Here is a 10,779-nt window from a genome sequence, read left to right as displayed (position 1 = left end):
CAAGCCTTGTTTCGGGCATACGTGCATTTGTCTAGATCAGGGAAGAGAATTTTTGCAGCAGATATTTTGCAATATTTGACGAACACTAGGCAGGATTTTTGCCATGTTGAAAATTTAACAGCCCACAGATAACAACATTTGATGCATCTCTGATGGTTGTTAATGCTGGGAGTATTAATAGTTTTTTTATTGGAAAATTTGCTACGTTCCCACAACATTGATGTTATAATTGTTTGTGAAACATGGTTAAAGAACAATGATTGGAAACCAGTTCTGTCAGGGTATAAATGTTTTTACTGTAACAGACATTCTAATTAAAAAAATCAGGTGGAGGTGTTACGATAAGGATTAAAGATAGCTATGAGACTTGTGATTATTATATGTTCAGTGCTAACACCAACACTATAGACTGTGTAACTGTGAAAATAAAGACAACCCTGGAACATATAACAATTGCTGGAGTGTATAGACAACCAAAGTCACCTAGAGGAATTCATACATTTCTTGCATCAAACACAGGAGGGAAGAATAATATTAGCTGAGGACTTAAATTTACCAGAAACAGACTGGAATAATATTGAGTCTACGTTAGTAAGGAAATTATTCACAGCGTATATTCAGGAACAACAATTGATTCAGATTGTAAAAAACTACCAGGGGACGGAACATACTAGACATTGTTTGTGTTCCCAAAAAGAAGTCACTGTAACTTCAAATCAAGTTTTTACCACCATTGATGTGCAGTGATCATGGGATTATAAAGGTTAATTTGTTGCTAGATAATTCTGCCAAACTGAAATATATGCCAATGCACAGAACGTTAATTACAGATTATATGGAAGCAAACAGTCACTATGTAAAACTAACTGGAGTGAGGTATTCAGTGGAAAAACTGCAAATGGAATGTGGAAAGTTTTGAAAGAGAAATTATTTGAGTGCAAAAAAATAAAAAAAGAAATGTTTAACATCAGGATCTAGGCATACAACATCAGGCAGAAATATTTCAATAAGAACAAGATATCTGATTAAGGTGAGAGACAAATGTATAAGAAATGGCAGAGAGGTCGAACTACAACTTTGAAAACTGAAATAAACAAGCTGGACAAACAGATTAAGCATAATGTGAGAAAAGAAAAAGGTGAAGAACATTTATATAAAGATATTGAGCATAATAGGGAACCTTTTTATAAATACATAAGATGTGGAAGGAGTAAAGACACACAAATTGATAAACTGTGTGCAGATTCTAAAATTTATTCTCAAATGCAACAGATTATAGATACATTTACAAAATCTTATGCAAAACACTTTGGCTCCACAAAAGGGGTGATAAGGTGTCCTAGTGACATCCAGGTAACCCCAGATACTGGAATCAAATTAGACTATATTGAAAAAGAACTGCACAAACTGGATCCACACAAAAAGCAGGGAGGAGTTGGAATCAGTAACAATGACCTGAGAACACTTCAGCAAGAACTTACAGTACCATTATATTTATTATTCACTAAGTCATATAAATATGGGGAGATTCCTCAAGATTCGAGACATGCGCTAATTAAACCTGTTTTTAAGGGAAAGAGGAGTAGGACAAACCCAGAGTCATATAGACCCTTAAGTCTACTTTCATGTTGTGGAAAAATAATGGAGAAGGTAATATTGGATAAGTTATTGTCAGAACCGGATAGGTTGAGACTTGAAACCATATATCAGCATGCATATGTTGAAAACAGATCTGTTATCACCTGTAACATGATATTCTATAACAATGTAATAACAGCTATGAATGAAAAATTGTGCTCTGATGTAATTTATATAGATTTAAATTCAGCATTTGACAGGGTCATACACATAACACTGATCAATAAATTAGCACAACTAGGTATTGATGTACTCTTGATAAGATGGATAGCTGCATGGCTTACAAATAGGACATGGCAAGTATCATACACCAACTGGACAGGCGAAATCCTTGGTTACAGTGTGTCCCACAAGGCTCTGTCCTAGACCCTTACTTGTTTAGATTGTATCTTTCAGACCTAACCTTTTCATCTGAGGTGTTCTACAGTCTATATGCAGACGACCTGAAATTGGGTAAACTGATTACATGTGTTACAGATAAGGCATGTCTGCAAAATAATTTGACTAAATTGACCATTTGGGCACAGGAGAATAATATGTTGATAAATTCATCAAAAACTAAGCATATGAGATTTGGTAGGCATAAATTGAAAGGTGAATATTTAATACAGCACACAGTGATTGAAACTGTAGACTCATTTAATGACCTGGTTATATGGGTAGATCCAGCTATGAGTTTTTCTAATCATATCAACCAATTGGTTAATGATACTTATAGAACTATAGGTTGTATAAAAAGATTTATAAAGTCTAGGAAATCAAAAATAATGAAGTAATTGTTTGTTAGTTACATTAGAACCAAACTTGAGTATGGAATAACAATATGGAAACCCTATAAGAAACCAATCCTGAATAAACTGGAAAGAATACAATGGAAATATACCAAGGGTATCCATGAATGTGAAAATTTAAGTTATTATGAAAGACTAAAATATCTGAACTTATACAGTGTCTCTTACAGATATCTAAGAGGAGATCTTATTCAGGTATATAGGGCATTTAGTAATAACTACCTCTGGGAATGTTTGGGGTTAACAAAAAGTACTAGAGAATCATCAGACAACCTATGTACAAGATTCTATAGTAATGAGAAGTGTACTAATTGGTTCTCTGACAGAGTAGCTGATGCGTGTTGCAGACTACCAAATTACATTAAAGCAAGTACTAGTTTAGATATTTTTAAGAACAGCCTGGATACTTATTATGGGAGCAAGTGTTTTGGTATATTGGCAAGCTAGAAGAGCATTAATGCTGTGCTTGAAAAATTATATGTATGTATATATTCGGGAAGGCCTGTATCATGCAAATTATCACAACTCAGACTTCTACCATACAGCAGTGTTCAGCCATAAGAGAGCAAAAATTGCAGAAATTAATGGCTGCATGATCTGCAGTTGGTGGGGAGCATAAATTAGCATGTACTGGTGTTTGATTATCCCAGAAAAGGAGAACAGGATCTTGAACCCACAACAGTCATGCCCCTTTGGTTTAGTTCTGAATGTAGTACTGAACTGTTTCAAGTACTGTAATTTGTCATCTTAATAATGTTACTTTGTGCAATGTAAATTCTGATAGCAATGTGCTTGTTAAAGTAACTCCGTTTTTGCTTTCTTTTGTAATCAACCGTCATATTTAGAAGAGAATCAGTATCATCTATTAAAGGATAATGGCCTCCCAACAATGATTCAGATTTTGGCTGAATCCCAGGATGAGGATCTGAGCAAAGCAGCCACATTTGTACTGCAAAACTGTAGAAATTTAAGTAAGTTTGTATTGGTCATTAATTTTCTTACCAGATATATGCGTTTGGACTAACTACTAAAATGCTGAAACTTAACAAATGATCCAATGTTGACTGTTTTCATCTAATTCAACATTTACAATGTTTAGGCTGTGGGATATGACTGGATCCAACCTCGGCACTGTCTTCTACAGTTGTGGCTCCAATGCTTTGACTACTCCCCTACCCTTAATTCTCTGTTGTCCACTAAGTTACCTTAGATCTTGTTTGCTACCTAAAACTGTGTGTCTGAGATCTCTGTTTTTCATAAGTGAAAGTGCCTTTTTCTGATAATAGATATTTTAACCCTTCCTTCCCTTTTAGGATACTTAGTGTAGTTAATAGATTGTGTAGCTGTTTGGTTTAGCTTTTAGATATTTTAGGGCAATTCTAATGCAGTAGTTAGAAACAGATTAGCTGTTAGGTTTTTTTGGTGTGTCTGTTTTTTTAGATAGTGTTGTGTGCTCCTTGATAGCTATAAGGTTTGTAGATGTGACAGTTTTCTCAGGAACTACAATGCTAAGACCTCAGTACAAAGACCCATCCCCACCTTGGAATCTTAATTTTGTTTTGTCCAATATTATCTATCCTTTATTTGAACCTTCTGGTACATGTGATTTGAAGTTTCTTTCTTGGAAGATGCTCTTCCTAGTAGCTATTACCTCAGCAAGGAAAGTTTCAGAATTGCAAGCTTTATCTGCCAAGTCAACATATCTGACTTTTCATAAAACAGAGTTTCTTTACGCACCAACCTCTCCTTTCTACCCTTACAGAGTGAAAGAATAAACTCATTTTGAAGGGACTCTTAAAATCTGATTTCAAAGAGGCCATTTCTGGGTCCAGGACTGAAGCTAGCACATCTTCATCCTCCTCTTCTTCTTCAACCAAGAAAAGACCTTCTTCGCTTCCTAGTTCATCGGAACCGACCAAGAAGATCTCCAAACTGACCTCGATACCAAAGACTTCAGCACCGGAAAGTCTGTCTGGCTCGACACCCAAAACTGTATCGGAGCCGACAGCAACTGCTTCGGTACCTACAGTATCCTCAGTACCGAAACAGTCACAGCTGCCTTCGCTCCCCAGGACTAGAGACTCTACAACATGTGATGCCTTTAAGGACAGGCCAACAAGTCCCTTTCTTGAAGTGAGGACCCCCTAAGTCTCCTTTGACCGCCTCGATCCATTCTACTAAGAGCTTCTCAGAAGCTGACATTTTTAGACTGGTGAATCAGCTTCTGGGGGTGAGGAGATTGTCCTAATTTCCTAGCCACAATGGCTTCAGAACCAGCCAATCTATGACACCTCCAATTCCTCCTCCTCCAACTCATGCTGAGTCTTTGGAGCCCCTGATTCCAATACTCCTGGGATCGACTGTCTCAGTCCCAGTTGCATCTTCTTCTCTGGTTCCAAAAGCTGCCTTGAGCTCCTCCGCGTTTTCGGCACCGGAGGGCTCCCAAGTTTGGGACTCTCTGGTCGGGTCCTAGGTGTGTGGATCGGTTTCTTTAGTTCTGGAACTGTCCATGGCCCTTGGTGCTTTGGCCTTTGTAGTGTCGACCCAGGCTTCTGTTTTGGGGGCCACCTCCTTGGTGTGGGGTGTGACCCCGGATCCGAAGGAGTCTATTTCGGTTCTGGGGTCCCATCCCTCTAAGGGGAGGGTGGCATTCCGAATTATGGAGAAGGTCTTGTCCATTGGGGACTCACAGTCTTTGCCATCCCTGTCGGGACAACTGTCTCATCCCTTTGACTTAAGCTGCCATAGGTCTCATCCCTGGGACAGAGGGCACAAAAGTCCCAGGATACTCCCACTTTGGTGCTTTCCTTTTCCGACACTTCCCCGGATCATCCCCCTAAGGAAGTTCCTGTGAAGAAGAAGTGCAAGAGGAAGCACTTAGACTCCCCAGAGGAGTGTTTCACCGAAGATGCTGATTTTGATGAAGTGCAAGGTTCCCCCAGGTCACCCCCTGATGATGTTTCCTTCGGGGACATCCTTGACATCCTGAAACAGAGGGGTGGCTGGTCTACCACCCAACCTTCCTCAGAGGAGTCAGTATACCTGGAGGCTTTTTGTGTCCAGCCCTCTACTTCTTGGATCTCTCCTCCTGCTGACAATCTCATAAAGCTGAATGCTCAGCAGGTGTAGAAGATTCCAGATGCCCTTGATCCAATCCCCAAAAGGCTTGATCGTATTTTATCAGCCCCCTAAAGATGAACATCACTGATCCAAAGAAATACCCGTTGATGCCATGGTATTAGCGGCAGCCACAAATAGGGAACCTGCTGAGGAAAATCTGACTATCCATCCGCCAAACAAGGAGTCGAGGACTTTGGATAGATTTAGGAAGCACGTTTATGCTTCAACAACCTTCGCTCTCAGGTTCTTGAATTATATGGCACACTTTACAAGACTAGAATGGGATATGATCAATGAGCTCTCGGATACTCTCAAAGGAACAGTGGCTGAAGGGGTACGGGACAAAGTTTCCTCTCAGCTAGCAACCCTTGATGCAATCTCTAACTCGTCCATGAGGCTGATTGCTCATGCAGCTGAAGGGACTTCCAGAGCAGTGGGTTCAGGTATAGCCATTAGACGGCACTCCTGGATTCGCTTGTGTGACTTTGCGGAGCCATTAAAAGCATCATTCGTCAACGCTCCATTTGACAGATCTACTCTTTTTGGTCCCAAGGTTAAAGACACTTTAGCCAGATGTGAAATGGATGGTAAGACCCTTTCTGCCGTAGGCAGATGTTTCTCCACTCCTCAGAGGCCCTACTCTAAGAACCAGAGAAGTGGGAGACTATAGTTTAAAAAATCCAAAGGGCCTTTCCAGGATTCATTCAGCAAACACTTCCTCCTTGGCAGAGGGGGAAGCAATGGGAGACACAGCCCCAGAGGCATAAATGGACCACAAAACTGGGGGTCCAGAAAACTTTCTGTGGTACTTCCTACCAGCATCCCTGAATGGGTGCCTGATTGCCCTCATCTGGAGGCAGTTGGGAGGGGCAACTCTCTCTGCATCTATCTGCCTGGCAAACTTTAACTTCAGACAAGAGGGTGCAGGGAATAATATCTAGAGGTTGCAAAATACCAGTATCATTTCCCCCATCATCCCAGAAGAAACTCCTGGACATTTCACCGAGTTACAGGGAAGCAGCAGCTTTAGAGATTCATTGACTGCTAGACAAAAGAGAGTCATCCAAAAAGTCCCACCAGACCAAACAGGATCCGGGTTTTACTCAAGGTTCTTTTTAGTGCTCAAAAAAACAGGGGACTGGAGACACATCTTGGATCTCAGCCAGTTCAACAAGGCTGTTCAGCAAACCAAATTCTGGATGGTCTCGGTACAGTAGATACTTCAATTCTTGGAAAAAGGCAATTGGATGTGCTCTGTAGACCTTCAGGATGCTTATTAGCATATAAAAATGGACAAGAGCTCCAGGAGGTATCTGCGCTTCTGGCTGGGAGCCAGTCATTTCCAATTCAGAGCACTGCCGTTTGGGCTCACCACAGCTCCCAGGGTGTTCACCAAATGCACGGCAGTGGTCGCAGCTCACCTCAGACTGCTAGGACTTTGAGTATTTCCTTATCTCGATGACTGGCTCCTTACTGCTACCACCAGGCGTCAGAACGGGCAAGATACTACACTCTACATCTCTGTATATCTCTAGGCATAACCATAAGCTTCTAAAAATCAAGCTTGCAACCCGCTCAGCAAATAGAATTTATCAGAGCCTGTTTAAATACTGTTTCAAGAATTGCCTCTCTCCCTACAGAAAGACTTCAACACATCAGATCACAAGTCAGTCAAATTATATGAAGCAAAAGGGCTCCAGCAAGACTAGTCCTACAAACATTTGACCCCAAGGCAGCATCAGGAACTCTTGTTTCCCTAGCAAGATATCACATGCAAATTCTACAATCGTTACTTGTTCCCAGTGGTTTCTGATGCACCTACCAATGTCTCCCCTAATCTTGATTACCAATCGCTGCAAACAGGATCTCATGTGGTGCCTCCACTCTAATCAGATTCTTTCGGTTCAGCCATTCATTCTTTCCCAGCCTCCAAGCCATAGTGACCACGGATGCTTCTCCGATGGGGTGGGATGGCATTATCTGGGAAGGACAGTCCAAAACACGTGGTCCCAACTAGAGCCCAACTTGCACATCAATGTTCTAAAGATGAGGGCAGTACTGTTAGCATTGCAATCATTCCAACACATCCTTCTTCTTGGGACAGTAGCTGTTCAGATGGACAACATGTCGATAGTCTGGTACATCAACAAACAAGGGGGAACCAAATCTTACCCATTGTGTCAAGAAGCCCTCAGAGTTTGGCAGTGGGTGATTTCTTCCAACTGCTTTCTCACAGCAATGCACATCTCGGGGAACTCCAATGTGATTGCAGACAAACTGAGCAGAAACATTCTCAGGCCTCACGAGTGGTCTGTCAATCCTGTGGTGACAAAGGAGATTTTTTGTCACTGGGGCCAACCTTTTTGCAATCTTTTTGCATCCCCACTAAACAACAAATGCAGCAGTTACTTTGCTGTTATCCCCCCTCTGGAGGAGTCACCCAGAGACACTCTTCTCCACAATTGCCCCCCCCCCCCCCCGGTCTCCTCTATGCCTTTTGCCTGACTCCCTTAATATCCCAGTTTCTAAAGAAACCCAAAAGGTCGGAAAACTTAATAATCTTCATTGCCCCCTTCTGGCCTCGACAAGTTTGTTTTCCCTTCTTGTGGCCTCATCTTCTTTGGAAACCATGGATTCTGGCCCCAGCTCCAGATCTGCTGTCTCATCCAGAGGGCATGGTGCATCTGAATCTTCAACATCTCAAGCTCACTGCTTGGTTTCTCCAATTCCCATGATTGCCAGCCATCCTTCCCTTTCTTCTCCCGTCCGACAAATTATTGTCACTCATCACAAACCTTCTACTAGGAAGCTGTATCAAACCAAATGGGAAAAATGTACTAACTGGGCCCTTTGCAATGGACTGGACCCTTATTCGACTCCTGTGTATATATATATATATATATATATATATATATATATATATATATATATATATATATATATATAGTCTTGGATTTTCTAGCTTCCCTTTACCAATCTGGTTGCTCTGCTTCAACAATTAAAGTTCACCTAGCAGCAATTTTGAACTTTCATATGGGTCTTAATTGTGCTTCTCTAATGTCACACAAACTTTGTAAGGCATTTTTAGAAGGTTTTCTAATGTTAAGACCTCCATTTAAGGAACCCGCTCCTCCTTGGGATCTAACGTTACTTTTTCAAGCCCTTATGATGAACCCTTTCGAACCATCAGCGACCTGTGGCTTAATATATTTGTCTTGGAAAACTTTATTTTTGGTGGCTATTACATCTGCCAGAAGAGTATCTGAACTTCAGGCCTTATCCTGCAAACCTCCCTATTTCGTTTTTCACAAGGACCGGTTTGCTCTCAGAACAAATCCAACCTTTTTACCTAAGGTTGTTTTGGAATCTAACATTAAGCAAACTCTGCAATTGCCAGTCTTCTTCCCTAATTTTTCTAATAAAGGGGAGTATGCCCTGCACTTATTAGACATCCACAGACAATTACATTTCTGTCTTCACAGAACAAAGCATTTTAGAAAATCTGACCAATTATTTGTGGCTTTCTCCACTCTCTCGATAGGTAATCCAGTTTCAAAGATTACCTTGGCCAGATGGCTTAGAGACTGCATAACTTTCATCTGTCATTCTAGAGGACTCCAATCTTCACGTCAAGTTAAAGTCCATTCAATGTGAGCAATGGCAACTTCTGTAATTTTTAATGCCAGAGCATCTTTGGACGATATCTGTGCAGCAGCCACTTGGTCTTCTCCTCATACCTTTATCACTCATTACAAATTAGATCAGGTCTTGAGGGGATGGGCATCATTTGGCTCGATGGTACTTAGGAATATTCTTCCGTGAGACCTCCCAAGACTAAAGTAGCTAGGGACTCTGTCCCACTGTCAAGGATTGAGTGAAGATTGACAACATCAGATGTTATGTGATCCTATCTCGCCTACATTCTGACTGATGGGTTCGGAGCCGATCCCTTGGCTCCGACTCGGCACGCTTATGCTATAGAGCGAGGCCTCTAATTGGCTGAGCTATCTTTATCCCAGGATGCACCACCACTAATCCCCCAGATCTCGTTTGCCGCTTACAGAGCTTGGATGTGGTCTCAACATTGGCTGGGCTAAGTACTATATATTAGGCTTTTTTCCTGTCAGTATTTACTTCATTTAAACCCAAAAGCTGTTTTAACGGCTATTCTTTGTGTACGAGTGTTTTTCATAAGGTTTGGTAAAATTTTCGTGTTTTTTTCCTGTCAGAGAAGGTTCCGTTTAAGTTAGAGGGGCCTTCCCCTGTGGTTACTACTTCTTTAGTGGTTGTGTGTGGGTCAAATACCCGTTTAAGTTAGAGGGTCTTGACCCTCCTTTTTTCCCTTTCTCTTTCTGACAATCTTGTGTAAAAAAAAAAAAAAAAAAAAAAAGCTCTTTAGTTTTAAATATTTACACTAAGTCAGTGGTGTACATAATTGTGTTCCTGTGTGTCAAACCCTTTAGTGTTTACTGTGCTTATCCGTTTTTGTAGCCTTAGTATGTCTAAAGAGCATAAACCCTCCGGGTTTAAAAAGTGCACGAGGTGTGGCTTCAAAATGTCCATAACGGACGACCACTCCTCGTGCGTCTATTGTCTTGGTGCTAAACATCTGCAAGAATCATGCAGTGTATGCCATGCGTTTTCCTCCAGAGTCCTCCAGGAGAGGAAAAACAAATTAATCCTCAAAGGATTAATCAAGCCTTCCTTCGAGGAGGCTTTATCTTCCTCTCCGTCTCCTTCTAAAAAGAGGAAAGCGTCGGCTCTGACCAGTCAGTCGGAACCGACTGCTAAGAAAACTAAGCAGACTTCTCCATCGGCTCCACGGACTTGGGCCGAGGTCGGAACGGTCTGCCTCGATGCCTCCAGCCTCGACCCCTCTGGTTTCGGAGCCGAGGTCTGGAGCATCGAGAGGTGGGTCACCCTCATCGGCTCCACTGATATTGGAGCCGATAAGGGTCATCAGCTCAGACTCTTCCCCCTCGGAGCCGAAGTCCTTATCGGCACCGAGGGAAATTTCCTTGAAGGTTTCCTCGGGGCCGATAATTGTTGAGTCATTTCGGAGCCGGTCCCCGAGCCCTTCGGAGCCGATGGAGAAATCGGTTCGGGCCCGATCGGTATCCTTGAGATCATCCAAGATGTCTGATTCAGACATCGACAGGGTGCTCCTTCGACTCTTCCAGTCTCCGGTGTTCCAAAAGATGGTTTCGGCTCCAGCCCATTTGGCTTCGGA

The 10,779-nt window shown here is 41.8% G+C and overlaps 1 protein-coding gene across 1 annotated transcript in view; it reads left to right on the top strand.

Annotated features, from left to right (window-relative positions):
• Positions 1-3,280: 3,280 nt before the first annotated feature.
• LOC122810126 (telomere repeats-binding bouquet formation protein 1-like) overlaps positions 3,281-10,779 on the top strand; it is a 793,411-nt gene continuing 785,912 nt past the window's right edge. Inside the window, exon 1 of the mRNA XM_044081600.1 lies at positions 3,281-3,400. Within this exon, the coding sequence (XP_043937535.1) occupies positions 3,319-3,400 (82 nt within the window). The 5' untranslated portion in view covers positions 3,281-3,318. The remainder of the gene's footprint in view (positions 3,401-10,779) is intronic.

The sequence above is a fragment of the Protopterus annectens genome, chromosome 8.part1 (genome assembly GCF_019279795.1).
Source record: "Protopterus annectens isolate FY-2018-M chromosome 8.part1, PAN1.0, whole genome shotgun sequence".
In the NCBI taxonomy this organism is placed as follows: Eukaryota; Metazoa; Chordata; order Ceratodontiformes; family Protopteridae; genus Protopterus; species Protopterus annectens.
This window is presented reverse-complemented; position numbering and strand designations above follow the sequence as displayed.